Source organism: Colobus angolensis, unplaced genomic scaffold (assembly GCF_000951035.1).
Source record: "Colobus angolensis palliatus isolate OR3802 unplaced genomic scaffold, Cang.pa_1.0 Scaffold36, whole genome shotgun sequence".
Lineage (NCBI taxonomy): Eukaryota > Metazoa > Chordata > Mammalia > Primates > Cercopithecidae > Colobus > Colobus angolensis.
In genome coordinates, this window is record NW_012116932.1 from 5,244,496 (window position 1) to 5,263,874 (window position 19,379).

The 19,379-nt window shown below is 38.7% G+C and overlaps 1 protein-coding gene across 2 annotated transcripts in view; it reads right to left on the reverse strand.

The window, feature by feature from the left end:
• Window positions 1–15,129, reverse strand: part of EXOG (endo/exonuclease (5'-3'), endonuclease G-like) — a 26,846-nt gene extending 11,717 nt beyond the window's left edge. The window contains exons 1-5 of one of the 2 annotated variants that reach the window (XM_011953311.1): window positions 14,888–15,129; window positions 13,659–13,808; window positions 9,962–10,101; window positions 7,767–7,843; window positions 4,554–4,668 (exon numbers count right to left, since the gene is read on the reverse strand). In XM_011953311.1, the coding sequence (XP_011808701.1) occupies window positions 4,554–4,668; window positions 7,767–7,843; window positions 9,962–10,101; window positions 13,659–13,808; window positions 14,888–15,050 (645 nt within the window). In that variant the 5' untranslated portion in view covers window positions 15,051–15,129. The remainder of the gene's footprint in view (window positions 1–4,553; window positions 4,669–7,766; window positions 7,844–9,961; window positions 10,102–13,658; window positions 13,809–14,887) is intronic. The other variant, XM_011953312.1, reaches the window with a different exon arrangement.
• Window positions 15,130–19,379: the final 4,250 nt, after the last annotated feature.

Sequence of the window (19,379 nt, forward strand, 5' to 3'; positions counted from 1 at the left end):
ATATATATATACACACACACACACCACATGAGCCAAATAAAATACCTCTATGGGCTGGACTTGCCATAAGAGGCCTCAGTTTACAAACCCTGCTATAGGCAAAACTCAGACTACATTATCGTTAGCAAACATAAATGTAAATGCTACAAACCTTGACCAGTATAAATGATAGATCAAGATTAAAGGTTTAAGTATATTATGTAAAGTATATGATGCAAAGTTTACCAACAGAAGAACTAAGTATATATGACTAGCAGAGTATGGTGCAGTGCAAGAAGTAAACTTAATAAATTTCATAATTTTATAGAGATAAATTAATTGTTAATAAGTGACAAGTCACAAGTTAAAAATATATTTTAGTGCTCATTATTCTGAGATATAGAAATAAGCACCAGAACAAATAAAAACTGGACAGTGGGATAAGGAGTGTAAGTGAGACTTTACCTTTTCATTCTGCTCTGTACTGTTTAAATTTCATTACAATGTCATATACTCCCACAATTATGTTTAAGATTTAGCACTTTTACCATTATGCACATATAATTGCATAATTAAAAAAATTTTTAAGTTTAAATTCAAGGAAAGACAGTTTGTCAATTATGACTTTAATGCCATGAGCAAAAAAAAAGCATCAAGACTAAACCATGTTTAATATAAAGTATCTAATTCCACAAATCCTAACATAGCATGAACTCAGAACTCAAAAGCATTATCTCTACTTAGAAGATTACAAAGATTGTGCTTTAAAATTAGTAAAGAGGCACCTGAGCTTTGGGCTTCTGTGGATAAGAAAGGAGAAATAAAAAAGAATCTTAGAAATCATTGGTTTATAAGTACATGCACCAAAGAATACAAAAAACACTGGTCTTCATTCTTATGTTAGCCTCCAAGGGAGTAATAGTAGCTAACATTTACTGAACATTTCCTATGTGCTAACTACCAAGCTAACAATGATACTAGCAACTCAGTGAGGTAAACACTACTACTATCCAAATATCACAGATAAAACTGAACTTTACAGAAGTTAGGTCATTTTCCCAGGACCACATGCAAGCAAGTATCAAAGCAAAGATACAAGGCCAGATCTGACACAAAATATGTAATTATAACCACCCTGCCTTTCCTACTGTTGCAAGGTAAAGGGATAAACCCCAAGTTAAACACCAGAAATTTCTTCTGTGGTCTGCTACCAGTAGGTCTGAATTTCCTTACCAATTCTAGTACCCTGACCGATGCTTTGATAAGAGGAGACATGTCAAATTAACATCCTTTATAATTTGGTCCAAATTTCATTTTATCTTGCAGATATTATTTGAAAAATTCCTTGATACAGGACTGTGAACATTCCCCAATTTCAGTATAAATGAAGTTTCCTTTTCTCTTCTTTTAATGTTATTCTTTTTTATGGTTCTGAGGATTAGGAAAGTAACAACGTATACTTTCTCTGTCATGGTTTCTGTACTCCAGATAGACTGGTAGCCAATGCGATTGGAAGCAGAGAAACTCATTAGAGGCCTCTGCAATACTGCAGGTGTTCAGAGCTTTGGTATGTCTAAGTAAAAGTTATTTTAAAAAAAGAGAATTAATAAAAGTTATTGGTTCAAAGTAATTAAGAGTGAGAGATGACTGCCAGGATGTGAAATACAGGAGAGGAAGAAAGTAATCAAGAATATAAGTTTGGGGCATGCCATTTACAATTCTGTTTACCTTCCTCCCACATGACAGGTACTTGAAGATTTGCTGAACTGATGATTTACCGAATTAAAGATTTGCCAGTGTGAGCATGGATAGGTCCTATAAATTAACAGACATATGGAAAACTAAGGATATGAGCTAAGAAGCCCAGAATCTGAAAGAGAATACCTAAGACCAGCAAGCCTTTAAAATAAAAACAAGAAACAAGACTATTACTCAAAGTATACTCTTCAGGAAGCTGATATTGACTGACCTCACACGACTGATCATTATGACACTACACAGGGTGAGGAGAGATGAGAGGTCTCTTTTGAAACTCTTCAAGGCTAGCTTGAACATGCTTGAGTATCATTTCACCGATAAACTATTTTAATATATCTTTTGATATTTCATTTAAATATCTGTATAATATTTAATATATAATTTTTAAATTCTGAATTAATTAAAAGCTTAGGATTTGTAAGAACAGCGCAAAGAATTCCTTCCTTTATATCCTTCGCTCAGATTTACCAATTGTTCACATTTTGTTCTATTTGCTTTATCACTCTCTTCTATTTTCCCTAAACTTTTTAAAAGTCACAGACACACCCTTTTACTCCTAAACACTTTAGGATATAACTTCCTAAGAGCAAAGATATTTACTTAATCACAGAACAATTTTAAAAGTCAGGAAATTTGATACTGAAAATACACAATTATCTAATTTACAGACCTTGAATGTTGCCAATTCTCCCAATAACATCCTTTTTAGCAACTTTTTTCTGGTCTAGGATCTAATCTAAGATCATACTCTGTATTTTGTTTGCCTGACTCTTTAATCCATTAACCTAGAACAGATAGTTTCTCAGCCTTTGTCTTTTATGACACCAACACTTTTGTAAAGTAGAAGTCAGCTGTTTCACAGAATGTCCCTCAATTGGGGTATGCCTGATATTTTATCCTGCTCACTGCATCACACTAGGAAGTACAGCGTATCACTAAGTCCCATCACTAGCAATACTAAACTTGATCACTTGGGTACGGGGATGTTTCTTCACTATAAAGTTACTTTTTACTTTGTGATTAATAAATAATTTATGAGGAGATACTTTTAGATTATGTAAATACTGTATTCCTCACAAAACATTCACTCACTGGTTTTAGCTAGTGATGATTCTTGCCTGAATCAATTATGGTGATGTGTGCAAAATGATTTGTATAACTCTTCATTCTTGCAAATGTATTAATTGACATTCCATGGTAAGCAGAAGCTTTTCTTTACACCCTATGTATTTACATATTTATTGAGTATGGATTCTTATTTAATTCAATAGGTTTATAATCCATTTTATTTTGATATTCAATAGCACCAGATACGGTAAATGGGAGCTCCTTCAAGCAGATTCACATGTCCTTCTGACATATCCCCACCCACCATTTGTCTGAGCACTTCCTTGGCTTACTCCTCTTCAGATATACCACTTTGTAAACTACCAATATGGAAGGCTAGCTAAGAATTTCCCAGCAACATTAGATGTCTGAAGCTCTCACACCACTAATTACACTCTCCTATCTTTAATCTCTCTTTCAGTCTTAAAAGTGCTCACATATTTTGCATATTAAAAAAAAAGAAGCTTCTAGAAGAAAAGCTTTTCTTCCCATTTATTCAACTCACTGTAACACTGTAATCTGGTTGTTTTTATTTTATTTTTATTTATTTATTTTTTTTGAGACAGAGTCTTGTTCTGTCGCCCAGGCTGGAGCGCAGCGGCGCGATCTCGGCTCACTGCAACCTCTGCCTCCTGGGCTCAAGCGATTCTTCTGCCTCAGACTCCCAAGTAGCTGGGACTACAGGCACGTGCCACCACACCCAGTTAATTTTTGTATTTTTCGTAGAGACAAGGTTTCACCATATTGGTAAGGCTGGTCTCGAACTCCTGACCTCGTGATCTGCCCGCCTCAGCCTCCCAAAGTGCTGGGATTACAGGTGAGCCACTGCACCCGGCCTGCAATCTGGTTGTTATCTGGAACTTCTCCCTCTTCCTCACTCAAACAAGTTATTTATTCATGGTTACTCTTTCCTGTGTTCCTCTATTATTCCTCACTCCAACAGCTTGTATGTCTTAACTCATCTCCTTGCCTCTAATCTCTCCTTTAAATGCTCCCTTTTCCCACCTATCTCTTTACATGCTACTGCCAGAATATTTTTTATAAAACCCAAATATCACATTTATCCCATGCTTAAAACAAATCTATGACTTCTTAGTGCCTAAAAATTAAAAACCAAGTCTTCATCATAGAATGGAAAGTCGCGTATTATCTCACCCGTCCACCTGTTGTTATGGAACTCTTCATCCCCCTTGAGCCACCCACACTGTTTTGCACCATAAGCTCCAACTTTTATGAATGATATATAAATCCCAAAACCCTGATGTTGACCACAAATGTCCTGTGCTCATCCTGCTCCATCCTCTGGAATCCTCAGGGTCCACTCCTGACTCTTAACTGTCAAGGTATAGTTCAATATCACTTCCTCTTTTAAGCATTACTGACCCATATGAGTAGAGTCCATCAGTCCTTTCACAAGACCACACCGTGTTTATCTCTATTACAGCATGTCACACTTTAATGTTATTGTTAACATCTGTCTTCCACTCTAAACTGTGAGTTCCTTGAAGTCAATAGTTGCTTTTATTCATCACTATATTCTCTATGCCTATCACGCCTAATAGGTGTTCAATAAATATTGTTGAATAAGTGAAACTAAAAAGTAGAATGAAAAATTTTTTAAATGATAAAAACAAAAATAAAAAGCAGAATGCAAAGTGAGATTATAATATTATACAGATAACATAAACCTGACTATTAAACATCCTTACCTGGTAACTAACTATTTTTTTTCCATCGCTTCTAGTCTGAGGTAACGTCAAAGGCCCAGATACCACCCAAACATCTTCAAACCTTTCTGTCAGCTCTCGACAGTACATTTCTATTCTGAAAAACAAATCAAAAAAAGTATGATATTCTCATATATATACGTGTAAGATAGCAGCAAATCATAACAATCCCTACGAAAGATACCAAGAAAAACTGCATTTGAGAAATTAACAAGAACATAGCACAAAATATTATAAGCATACAAACAATTCTTTTCCCAGTTTGCTTACTGCACAGAAAAACCTTAAAAATCACATACACTAACAAAACTATCTACATTTTTCTTTATGTGCACTCAGAGTACATTCTGGAATTCAAATTTCATGAACTTAAAACTTTTTTTATGCCATAATTCCCAACCAGCTTTCAAGAATTATATATCATTCCAACAAGATGATATATTTTATTTAACCATTCCTCTTGCAGGACAATTGGGCTTATGTTAACATTTCTTAAATAATGCAACACTGTATCAATTCCTTCAGATAAATTTCAAGGGCCAGAAATACTGAATGTATTTATTTTAACTCATCATCATATGTAAAACTAACATTTTTAATAGGGCTATATCAATTTACTCTATAAGCTCCAAAATACAACAGCAGTTTCACAACAATCTTTATAATGCTGGGATTTATCATTTAAAAACTGTTTTTGTCAATTTACCAGATAAAAATGGCAAGTATTTTTTTTTTCTTTTTTCTTTTTTCTTTTTTTGAGATGGAGTCTCACTCTGCCACTTAGGCTGGAGTGCAATGGTGCAATCTCAGCTCACTGCAACCTCAGCCTCCTGGGTCCAAGAGATTCTCCTGCCTCAATCTCCCGAGTAGCTGGGATTACAGGCGCCCAAATGGCAAGTAGTTTTAATACGTACTTTCTTACGCTGCAGTTGGAAGATTTTTTTTTTTTTTTTTTTTTTTTGAGATGGGGTCTCACTCACTCTGTCACTAAGGCTCAGCTCACTGCAACCTCCGTCTCCTGGGTTTAAGTGATTCTCCTGCCTCAGCCTCCTGAGTAGCCGGGATTTTAGGTGTATGCCACCACACCAGGCTAATTTTTTTTTATTTTTAGTAGACACATGGTTTCGCCACGTTGCCCAGACTGGTCTCTAACTCCTGACCTCAAGTGATTTGCCCAAAGTGCTGGCATTACAGGCATGAGCCACTGCGCCCGGCCCAGTTGGAAGAGATTTCTAAATGAGAGATAACAATGCATTTCCTCATTCCTCAGTTTCTTATCTAAAAAGTAAAATCCAATTATTTTTATAGGCTGGTATAAGTGCAGTGGTTTACAACTAATTGCTCACAACCGGTTACACACTTCCTTGTTCCTTCTCTACTCCCACTGCTTCACTTGACTGGCCTTAAAAATTTTTTTTTAATTATTTTTAATAGCATATATATATGCCCAATCACAAGGTAAAGTTTTCCTCCCAGAAATTTATCTCTTGGGAAAAGAAAATGTTAAATGCTTCCACAGGTATGCAATCAGCAAATCCAGAATATGGAAAGGAAATTCTAGGACAAACATCCTAGATCTTCAACAGATAATTTGAATGGAGGAAAAAAAAAAAAAAGAAAGGGAAACCTACAGATTAATAGGAACTAAAGAGATATATCAACCAAATTTTTGTGTCTATCTTGTTTGAATCCTGATTCAAACCAACCAACAACAACAAAAAATCAAAGACAACCAAGAAAATTTGAACTGACTATAAAATTGGTAACAAAGAATTATTGTTAAATTCTTTAAGGGCATTAATAATACTGTGGTTATATTTTAAAAGAATCCTTATATTCTAAATATACATAACGAAACATTTATGGATAAAATATCTGCAATCTGCTAAAAATAATCTGAGTGTGTCGAAGTGATGGTGTGTAGATGAAACAAATGTCGCCATGACTGATAACTGCTGAAATCTCTTGTTGGTGCAGGGTGCTCTCTGCATTATTTTAAACCACAAAGTACTATATGGGGAAAAACACAATAGCCTGAAAGAACCTCAAACTGTTAGTTTTAGATGCATAAAGAAACCACCTGACAGTGTCAGAAATATGTAGAAGGCCCAGATTATTTTATAGTTAGGTTCTATCAAAAACTGGTTAATAGTGGTCAGGCGTGGTGGCTCATGCCTGTAATCCCAGCACTTTGGGAGGCCGAGGTGAGCAAATCATGAGGTCAGGAGTTGGAGACTAGCGTAGCCAACATAGTGAAATCCCATGTCTACTAAAAATACAAAAATTAGCCGGGTGTGGTGGTGTGTGCCTGTAATCCCAGCTACTCGGGAGGCTGAGGCAGGAGAATCGCTTGAACCCGGGAGGCGGAGGTTATAGCGAGCTGAGATCATGCCATTGCACACCAGCCCAGGCAACAATGTGAGACTTTGCCTCAGGGGGAGAAAAAAAAAACAAAAAAAACTGGTTAATAGTTATATTAAACTATGCTCCAACTTTTTTTCAAGTTCAGGAACTTTTTTTTTTTGAGATAGGGTCTTGCTCTGTTGTCTAGGCTGGAGTGCAGAGGCACAATTACCACTCACTATAGCCTCAACCTCCTGGGCTCAAGTGATTGTCCCACCTCAGCCTCCTGAATAGCTGGGATTACAGGCATGGACCAACACACTTGGTTAATTTTTTAAATTTTTAGTAGAGACAAGGCTTCAGTATGTTCCAGGTCAGTCTCAACTCCTGCTCAAGCAATCCTCCTGCCTCGGCCTCTCAAAATGCTGAGACTATAAACAAGAACCACAGACCCTGGCCTAAAGCTCAGGAGCTCTTGAAATACAAAACTGCTTTTTTTAAAAAGCTAAGAAATATTGGAATACAAGAGAAAATAACAGTGTTCACTGAACATACTCAAAAAAGATGCTGCCTCCATTACTAAGATTATTATTTTGAGTCATTTCTTTCGAAACTTGACTTTTGAATAGTGGCAAACATGATCAAAAAGGCAGGCTATATTTTGAAGTCTGATCTTCTGTAGAAGATTGTACTCCCAAAATACAGCAGAGAAAACTGGCCCAATGTACTTACTTTCAGAGGCTTAGCTTTTGAAAAACAAAGACAGAAACAGCTAATAGGCACATCAGTACATTCTCCTGTCACTTCATTTATCTTCCACAGAATCATGTTTTTAAAACTCTCATCCCTCACCTGTTCCAATATCCAGAATTATTATCAAAATCCTGAGGCACAATGTTAGAAAGGTAAAAGGTTTCAGCCATGGCTTTCTGTAAAGAAAGAAACATAGTAACTTGCACTGAAATGTTTCCTCTTTAAAATACATTTTATTAAAAAGACACAGAAAAACAGTTTCTTATTTATACATTAGTGCTAGGCAATTATTGACTACTTGTTTCAATAAATGAAAGCCATAATTATTCCAGGACAGAAAGCTCTTATAATAATTATTCAAAATGAGGACTACAAAGTAAGTAGTTAGCTATGTTTATCAATTACAAAATCCAAACCTATAATGTGAATTCTAAGAACTAAATATTTCCAACACAAAGCTTAAGGGCAAATTCTGGTTTTAAGCCTCTGGCAAAGAGTTTCTCAATAGAGATCAATTTTCACAAAAGTTATTTTAGTACAGTACAAACATACTAGTTCAAAAGTGGCAGAGAAAACGTCCTTGTTCTTCTGAATATCTGGCCACTATGTGTTCATTCACTTCACATTTCTGACCCAAATACCCAAGGCTCTGCCTCACTGTAATTTCTTCACTGATCTATACTAACTGCCAATGCTACAAGTACCTTCTCTTCAAGCAGTCGCTCTCAATCTTGGGTGCACATTGGAATAATCTAGGGAGCTTTAAAAATATTGACATTGATGCCTGGGTCTCATCCCTGAGATATTCCAATTTTATAAGTATGAGGTTCAGATCTGGGCATCAGGATTGTGAAAACTTCTCCAGGTGACTATAATGAGTGTCCAAGGTAGAGAATTACTATCTTAATGACATAATCACCAATAGTTCACGTAACAAATGTCAATATCATGAAAGACACTCCTCCACTTTTTGGCAGGAAAAGCATTCTAGATTAAAGAAGACTAAAGAAATATGGTAACTAAATGTAATGCGTGATTCATGATTGAATACTAAATCAAAAAAGCTATAAAGGACATAATTAGGACCATGTGGGAAAGCTGACTATACACTGTATTTTAGATAATATTACTGCACAAATATATAAAAATGTATTCGTATACATTTCTTGATATACTTGTATTTATATTATATTCATATGTACAAACATCCTTATTCTTAGATGATGCATACTCCTGAGCAATCTATTTAGAAATAAAACATTATGTCTGCAACTTTGTCAATGGTTGCAGAATTTACATATGTATACATAAATGTATCAGTATGTTTGTTGTACTATTTTTTCACCTTTTCTATGAATTTCTACAAATTTTCTGCAAATTAAAAACATTTTTCAAAATAAATTAGCCATGCATGGTGGCACATGACTGTAGTCCTAGTTACTCGGGAAGATGAGGAAAGAGAACCATATAAGCCTAGGAGTTCAAGACTACAGTGAGCTATGATTCCACCACTGTACTCCAGCCTGGGCATTAAAGCGAGACTCTGTCTCTAATTAACTAATTAAAAATAAGTGAGTAGCCGAGCACATAATCCCAGCACTTTGGGAGGCCGAGGCGGGTGGATCACCTGAGGTCAGGAGTTTGAGACCAGCCTGGCCAACATGGCGAAACCCCCCGTCTCTACTAAAAATACAAAAATTAGCTGGATGTGGTGTGAGCACCTGTAATCCCAGCTACTTGGGAGGCTGAGGCAGAAGAATCACTTGAACCCGGGAGGCAGAGATTGTAGTAAGCTGAGATCGTGCCATTGCACTCCAGTCTGGGCGAGAGAGAGAAAGACTCTATCTCAAAAAATAAATAAACAAACAAACAAAAATTAGCTGAGCATGGTGACGCACACCTGTAATCCCAGCTACTCAGGAGGCTGAGGCACAAGAATTGCTTGAACCTGGGAGGCAGAGGTTGCAGTGCACCGAGATCAAGCCACTGTGTTCCAACATGGGCAACAGAGTGAGTGAAACTCCGTCTCAAAAAAAAAAAAAAAAAAAAGTGAGTAGCTTCAGCTCCCAGTGGCTTTCTAGTTCCCTTCATATAGCACTTAGTTTTCCTCATTCAACCTGTTTAAAAATGTCTCAGCATGTGATTGAAAGAAGAGAAATAAAGTCAGGAAGAAAAGTAAGAGTATGGAAATTCTCAAGTTTTAAGGTTTAGCTCCTAGGTTTTTAATCTCTAATTCCTGTTGTATGTATAACATACAGCCCCATATTCCCATCCCTCCCCCAAAGTATGCCTACACTTGAAAATTTGTTATTTCCTGCTGGAGCCATGTGTCCTCGTGACCACCCACTTCCAACATAATCTTCATTGAAGGCACTGAAGGTTGGAGGGATATTGGGATCAGGCTTAAATTTACAATGCTTTCTGTCTGCATCACCTGAAGAAAAACACACAAAATGGGTATGTTATCAGTAGACAAATGTCCCTCAAGATTCTCTAAGCAAGGCAAGCTGGCTGCTACTGGCTGGTATCTCTTCAAGCAATTAGTATTAGGGACTGCATGCATGTCTCAAGTTCCTGGAATAGTTCAGATACTTCATCTGAATTTAGAAAGTACTAGTCTAGGAAAGAATGCTTTTCATACAGTGTAGCTATCTCCTATAATTTTGACTCTGGCCTTTCCAGTTAAAGAAAAACTCCTCTGAATAGCATTTAAGTAAAAACAATCAACAATCAAAACGCTAAACTATATAAAAAAGCTTGGCTACTAAATAAATGCTTGTTTTTTAAAAAAGACACCCATGTATTGTATTTTGTATGATTGTATTTGACAAGTTTATGTGTACTAAAATAATGGATATATATAGACACAAAACAATTTGTTCTAGGCAGGCACAGCCTTGGGTAGAAGAGTGTCTCTGATATCTTGCTTACTGCCTCTTGAACCATGACAAAATAAACATTTAAGTTATGAGCTCCACCCAGAAATTTCTAAAACAGAGTATCTGAGTACCACATAGGAAAGAAGAAATCTCAGATTTTATTTATTTTCTGACACCTCCAGAATGGTTTGTCACAGAGAACATTAGCAAATCCTAACACTACCTACTGCACTATCGTGAGGTAAGACCTTCTTAAACTACAAAAGTTATGACAACAAATGAAACATACTCAGACTGCTATTCAAAGAAGTGTAAAATGGAGAACAGTGAAGTCACTGATTCCAAGGTGATTTCATTCAGCCAAGAAAAACTTAGTATCAGATCCCAAAGTTCACAGTAAAGTATCATATACGTAAACTTTTTAGAATCACTTTATAAAGAATACAGGAAAATTATCATTAGTAAATTTCTAAGTATCATTACCATTGGAATCACTTCCTTCTACACCTAGTTATTTTTGGCTGGTGCTCACTGTCACATAGAAGCAATTTGTAGGAATTTCCAAAGGCCTAAAAAGATATCTTCCTTGAGAAAAGATGTAAATTTACTGCTGTAAGGTGTCTAGCAACATTACCAGTGGAGAACCATATTAAACCATGCTCAGGGATTAAGGTTCCCTGATCTCCTCTCGATGCACAGATTTGGGCTGTAAGTCTGCATGATAGCCAGTTTTTGACCTTACCTTCTCTGGAACAAACCTTTTATCTTTCTTTTGACCTTTCTCTGTTCAATGCCAAGACAACCTTCCATGTAGTCCCCAAGAGTGGGCAGGGAAGTTAGTTCTAGTTCACTCTTGCCTGAGGATGTAGCCCTTTGGAGTTCCAGGGTAACACAGGAAGGGTCTCCTACACTGCAGGACCTACAGGACAACCTACCTTGGGTGAGCCTTAGGTCTTTCCTTCAATCCTCCTCACCCCATAATGCTGTGAATTCAAAGGCAAATGTGGTTTCGGTTTGCCAAGACCGCGCTTACCTCTTTGGATTCTGGCTTTCTCCCATAAACACTAGCCTGGCAATTCTCCACTATGCTGCTGGCTCTTCATTTTTCGTAAGTGATTTTTTAAAAGATACGCTTTTAGTTGGGCATAGTGGCACATACCTGTAATCCCAGCTACTCAGGAGGCTGAGACAGGAAGGTCACTTGAACCCAGAAATTGAAGACTAACCTAGGCAGCATAGCAAAACCCCATCTCAAAAAAAAAGTAAAAAAATATAAATATGTATACACACTTTTTATATACTAACATTTTTGGTTTTCAGCAGGAAGATGCTATCTGAATAACTCAGTCCATCATTACTGAAAATAGAAGTCCTTTTACATTAAAATCAAGTAAAACACAGGTACATTGCTCTCTATTTTCAAATATTAATTGGCTCTATTTTATTGCCTCAAAAGTACACAGCTCACAAGATTTATTATACAATATAAAATGCCCAGGTATTCTTATATGCTGGATAAAGTTTTCACTTACATCAGTTTCTCTCTAACAGCGTACATTCCAAGCATCTTGTTATTCTGCTGGTTGCTATGCACTCTAGAAGGGTACACACTTACTTTAATATCACCATTTTAATATGCATAGCCATAGCACACATTTTAAAGCAAAGGAGAATATGTGGAACACACAGCAAATTAAAAAGCAAATAACAAAAGGGAACAAAACAACTGTGACAAAAGGTAATATCTTTAATAAATAAAAGAACTTCTACAAATAAATTCAAAAGAGAATGCCCCAACTGAAATGGGTAAAGAATAACTTACCAAAAAAGACTAATTCACAACATGTTAACGCTCACTAATAATCAATAAACACAAGTAAAATCAGCATTAAATTGGTAAAGCTGAGTAATGCTCACCATGAGTGAGGGTTGAGAGAGAGAACAAACAATGACGGTAGGAGGGTAAACTTGAAGAATCTACCTAGAAGCCAATTTGACATTAATTATCAAGATCTGGTAATTCTACAGGACCCTATTAAGACATAAGGACACGTGAATAAAGTGACACACCTGCCTATTTCTCCATCCTCATTTCACATCACCTTCTCCCTCATTCACCTACTGGCACTCTTTTAGTTCCCTAAAAGAACAAAACCCCTCTCCATATTGGGGGCCTCCAAAGATGCAAGTGTTCCTTTCTTTCTAGAATGCTCTTCTCCACATCCCAGGGTACATTCAACCCCCTGCCTAAGTAACTTCCATTCACTCTTCAGTCCACTTTTTCAGAGAAGCCTTGCTAATCAAAATCAGGTTCCCCTGTTATAATCTCTCATCATACTTTTTTTTTTTTTGGAGACACGGTCTCCCTCTGTTGCCTAGGCTGGAGTGTGGTGCTGCACTCTTGGCTCACTGCAATCCCCACCTCCTGGGCTCAAGAGATCCTCACATCTCAGTCCCCCAAGTAGCTGGGACCACAGAGGTGCACCACCACGCCCAGCTAATTTTTGTATTTTTTGTACAAACGGGGTTTTGCCATGTTGGCCAGGCTCATCTCAAACTCCTGAGCTCAAATGCCTCAGCCTCCCAAAGTACTGGGATTACAGGTGTGAGCCACCACGCCCAGCCTCTCATCAAACTTTTTACTGTTCCTAATTATACTACACTAACTTGCAATCACTTCCTTTGGAAAAATTATAATTATACATTCATAATTATTTGTTTGATAGGTCAACTTACTCTCCCAACTCAAAGTGTCATGGGGGTAGAGATCCTCTACTCTGGTCACACATAGGTCCCCAAGTGTTATCACAGTGCCAGACACATAAATATTTGTTAACATAAAACTGAATGGTGCTCATTGCTGTAATATTGATGACAGAGCCTCCCAACTAGTGTGTCAAGATATGGATATTTTCCGCCCTGAAACAGCTGGAAAGGGTCTGGCTTTCTGGCTGCCAGGCAGGGTTGATTTAACCAGTAAGCTATACAAATATAATTTTCTACATGTGCTATGATATGAAAAAGGTTGAGAATATTAATAATCATCCTGTTTTAAATTTGGAGACATCTTTCATAAATACTGTTACTTCAATTTTTTTGTCCAACCACCTACCCATTATCTTGCTTTTGGATATATGTTCAAGAACCCATCTAGGCACCCGCTTTGCTTGATCATAAGACAAAGCGTGATTAGTGTAACACCTTGTCTCTGTTCCAGTTAAAGGGAATCCAAATTGTTCCAAGACAGCCTTTTCCGCAGATCCTAAAAATGAAAACAAAACAAAACAAAACAAAAACACAAACACACAATTAGTGGCTCTTAAGAATGAAAGAGTATAAGGAAAAGGAGAGTGGTGTGATTTACAAAGGACTGGCTCAAAAGTCTAATCAACAAGCAAATCTCATTTTTGCAATTACTTATGAGATGAAGAAAATAGTAGACAAAGTAGATTTGCCTATAATCAACAAATAAACTGCAGCTACTGCGTTAACTTTTGAATAAAGACTTGATCTTGTTAGTCTTTCACATCAAATTTCCAAATCATCTCTGAAGCACTGATATGTGTGCTGTTACAAGATGACAGTAAAACTGGTACTGTTTTTCCGAGTGGGAGAAACCAAGCACACAATCAATAGTGAGTTGGTTTCGAGATAATCCTCCCCTGATGCCTTCTCAAATCCTCAACCCATCAAGGGGGTAGTTCTCTTGCTAGATGCCAAGTATCCAAAGGAGCAAGTTAAACTGGCACATCCACAAAGTGTAAGAAATGAGCACGTCTTAATTTTTTTTTTTGTCAAATGTAAGGTACTCATTGCAACATGAGTTTTTATACACTTTGGAGAGATAACAGGTATTCTTCAACTGAACAATGACGAAAGAAGGGCAGTTAACTAATCTACTAAGACTATGTATTAATTTATTCCTTCATTCATACTTAGTGAATGCCAATTATGTACCAGGTACTGTGCTGGTTAGATGATGGAGACCAAAACAGACATAGTCTCAAGTCTTACGGAGCTAACAGTCTTAGTGGAGGACACAGACTTTTATTAAAACATAGATATCGCGGTGAGTAATTTGGGGGAAGAAAGTCGGGCAGGGGGATGGTTCTGTGAAGGAAACTAAGATGCCCGGGGTAAGGAAGGACATGAGGGAAGCTGGCGAGACGCGAGGTGGGGAGGGGAGGCCAAGCCGGGAGAATAAAGGTCAGAAACCAAGGGCCAGGCTCGGGGCCCAGCAAACGGTGAAGGCTGTCCGTCAGGCACTGCCATTCACATCCCAGGTAGGAGTCGGAGCCCGCAACCTGGGCCAGGGAAGGGAGGACGGGCCCACAGACTTACCATCTGGCTGCTTCCCTGTCAACGATCCCTCAGCGCCCTGACTCCGGAAGAACTGCAGGGCCGTGAGCCCAGCTCCCGCAGCGCCCACTACAGCCCCGGCCACGAAGCCACTCAGAAAACGCCGGGAGCCCCGGAGGCGGGAAGCGATACTCTTGGTAGCCATCTTGCCCGGGGTACCGGCCTTTTATCACGGCGCATGCGCGCGCAGGCCGGCCCCACCCCGTCCCGCCGCCCGCCAAACTGAGGGCCTTGTACGCCCCCTGGTGACAAACCTGGATGCCCTGGCGCATCCCCGCTTCATCCCTGGTCCACTGGGCGGGGCGATGGATGGGGAATACGATGTCTAGAGGATTTAGTGGTGTGCTATGTATATTCTTGAGAAGAAAATGCTTTTAGTCCCATTTAATAGCTGAGTAAACACTTGCATATGGTTACACTAAGGTCTCCAGAGCCGATATTCCAACTCAGGTCTATTTTATTTATTTATTTAGCAACAGGGTCTCTGTTACCCAGGCTGCAGTACAGTAGAATGATCATAGCTCACTGCGATCTCGAACTCCTGGGCTCAAGCGATCCTCCTGCCTCAGCCTCCTGAGTAGCTGGGACTACAGGCACGTGCCACACTGCCTGGCTAATTTTTTTTGGCAGGAGTGGGGGAGTAGAGAAGGCAATCTCCTTATGCTGCCCAGGCTGGTATCCAACTTCTGGCCTCAAGCAATCTTCCCGCCTTGGCCTCCCAAAGTGCTGTAAGTCCAGGTGTGAGTCACTGTCCCCAACCTTCTCTTTTATATTGGAATAATAATACTTAGACCATAGCGTTCTTGTGAGGATTAAAGGAGATGACACATGTAAAATATTTAGGGAAGTACCAGGGGTATATCGTTAGGTGCTCTGTAAATGTTAGAAATATTTGAGTCATCTCTACTCTTTGTCTTGATAGAATATAAAATCCAGATTGCTGAATGCCGGCTGGCAAAGAAAGGATAGATAGATTTCACGGACTACCACTCACAAATAAATGAGTTCATTTTGCAGCACAATCTCCAGCATTCCGTGTGGACTTAGTTCTTAGCAGAACTTTCAAGTTTCCTATTTCTTGGAAAACTGGTAGGAATAACTTTTATCTGATCCCACTGATGATTCACTGACCAGGAGGCCACTTCTAACAACCTACTGAAGTATGCACATTATTTTGACAGCCTCAAATGGGAGGTTACCCCCTTGCCAGGAATACCTGTTGTGAAGGACCCGGACTGGTTAAGCTACATCAACCAGAGTCCTTCCTAGGGATTTTGGATCTAGTACTCTCTCTGGGTAGCAAAGCTGTGATGTGAAACTCTGGCACTGGACCAGGCACAGTGGCTCATGCCTGTAATCCCAGCACTTTGAGAGGCTGAGACTGGAGGATCACCTGAGGTCAGGTATTTGAAACCAGCCTGATCAACATGGTGAAACCCCATCTCTACTAACAATACAAAAATTAGCCGGGCGTGGTGCTGCGTGCCTGTAATCCCAGCTACACGAAAGGCTGAGGCAGAATTGCTTGAACCCAGGAGAGGAAGGTTGCAGTGAGCTGAGGTCGTGCCACTGCACTCCAATCTGGGCAATAGAGCAAGACTCTGTTTCAAAAAACAAAAAACAAAAAAACCTCTGGCACTGTCTACAGCCTTGTTTCCTGCTAAGAAGTCAAAGGAGCAGATGCATCTGGTCTTGCTCTGAGCAATAATGGAAGAAATACCAGGACACAGGTGGAGAAGGCCTGCAATGCTGTGACCCCAACTCGCAAGGCTCCTGAAACCCACATACATCCTGCCTTTCTGAAGGCTTGGCTAGTCATTTCCCCCCAGAATCCTTTCAGTGAAACCCCCTTTTTTGTCTAATGGTTTCTGTCAGCTGCAACCAAGGATCCTGACAAATACAACCAGACAACACTGGTATCTGTAGACTTCAAGGCTACTTCAGCAGCTTTCCCCAGAATTTACTAAATACACAATCACTGAGGTACTGTATTTCTTAAGGCTCTTGTAAGTGCCAGACACTGCTAAATACTAGAGAAATAAATAGTAGATGGCTTTTCCTAATCCAGATCCTCCACTTCTAAACAACAGTGTAACCCCACATTTGGTCCCAAGAGGTCAAGAACCGGAAGGGCTGCCTGCTTCTGGGTAGGAAAACTCCCTCTGGGCCTGTATGCCCACCTCTAAAATTGGCACTGGGCCAGCGATTTGTAAACTTTAATCAAGGTTCCTAGGTGTTCCATAGGGATGCCTGAGACTTAAAGGAAGGGATGAGAGGGTAAGTGAAATGGTCCCTTGGCCCTCTTCTACTTGCTCATTCAGACAAGCCTGGTTAATATAAACCAACTTCTATGTCAAATTTCTTTTGGTGAAAGAATTCCTTTGCTAAAGGGAAAGTTTGACCAGATGACTCCTAAGGTCCAACCTTTCAGCTTTTCCAGCTCCAAGATCCTGTGTCAAAAATGTCAGCCCTTTGCCCTCCTTCCTTCATTAGGGGCACTCACTAATAAAAGGTGAACTTTCTAAATGTGAAAGAGCAAAAACAGCCAAATATTGGGCAACTTGTCCCTGAATAAAGGGTCCTTTCATCAAAAACTTTCTCCAAAAGTATCAACAGTTGCTTAATTCTCATAATAAAGGGTGAATTAAAAAGGTGTTTCTCCACTTAGGCAAGTAAGAGTCATGGACCGAAAAAACTTGTTAGTGCAGAAAGCAGTGAGATGATTTCTGGGGCCTTCCTGTTTTGTTAGGTATTAAAGACTATCATTATTTTATTGTTGGGGAACCATGAGTTCCTTTGGTGAGATTAAGTCCAGATCTCTGAAACCAGAGACCTGCTTTGCTAATTCCAGGTTGGGGATAAGGACCCATAATTGTATTTTTTAATCGCTCAGCAAATGACTCCAGTACTCAGCAACGTCTGGGAATGGCAGTTTGTCATCTGCAGTAGTCCTGAATACAACTATTTTCAAGGCTTCTCTGCTCCACTTACAACAGTATTGCTCAGGGTTGTCTGCAAAGTACAGGACTGGCGGCAGAGGATGGGGGAATGGGGGAGTGTCTTGGACATCTGGAAAATATGCTACCCTTCAGAAACTTACCCAAAATCCCAGAACAGTTTGTTCAGGAGAACGGTCCCCATTCATAGTATCCCCAACTAGACCCTGCACTTCTGAATGGCAGAAATAGAGACCTGTGCTTAGCTCCAGCCCCACAGGACCATGGCAGACTAGGCATTCAGCCATTAACATCTGTTAATATTACACATACCAAACAGGAACTGACTTGAGTCAGCCCTCTAAGCAAGGGAACACCATTTTACTTTTAATCCTCATGAAAGGAAACTCCAATCCCCTGCCACGTAATTAAGAGAGACAAGATTGTTTTATTATTATTTTATTTTCATATACAAAAAGATAAAACTTGAAATAGTTCTAGATTTTTCCTCCTATTGTTGGGGTGTAACTGCTTCTTCACACAGGGGGAAAAAACTACATTCACATCGGTTTATTTGAGGACCCAGTGCAGAGTTCAAGCAGCAAAACCCCAACTTAGCAGATCTAATTTCAAACTTGACACTCATTTCTAAAATTACCACAGTAAAAAGGAACAAAGATCCACTGCAAATGAATGAACTATGATACAATGTTCTTTCCAAAATGTTTTCATTTTGCAACTGTAATTACATGGATGTCTGCTTTAGGCCATTTTAGGGGTGTGGGTGTGTGGGTGTGTGTGTGTGTGTGTGTGTGTGTGTGTGTGTAATATATATATATAAATCAGCACACTTTTCAAATCCAGACAGGGTAACAGCAACAAGCTTAACTCTGTATATATATATATATTTTTTAAAACATGATACTTTAGTATAACTTTTGTTAATTCAGTAGTACAAGCTATTTCTGTTCTACAAAATTTTTATTTTATAGCTACAAGGGTGAAAAGTGACCTACTACATTTACATCTCACATATCCTGGCATACAAACAGTACTTACTGAATTTGAGCCAAAAACTAGAAGTCTTTAGTTTTAGCACTTGAAAGAGCTTCCTTGCTTCTATAGCCTTAAATCATATACTGTCACATTTCCAGAATTTGCAATTACTCATCATTTTAAACTGTGAGAAACAGGTGAACCCAAACTTTTAATTACAATTTTTATATACAAGTTAGGTAACACAGCTCAGTAAGACTTAGCTATCCATCCTAAGCCCAACACACACATTCTCCACTAAGTTAGACAAGTCTTAGGGTTTTCCTTCTTTCCCTTACAAATAATGTACAAATTTAGAAGTAGCTGGTAAAACTGATATATATATATAAGATGGCAAATAAAAGGTGACATTTTCTGTTGGTTCCAAAACTGTTCCTGCAAATTTTGTTCTTTGCTGTATTCTTTAACCGTATGTGTTACATACAGAAAGCTCTTTTCATAAGAATTGACATCAAACTCGATGTAAGTTAAATTTACAGTAC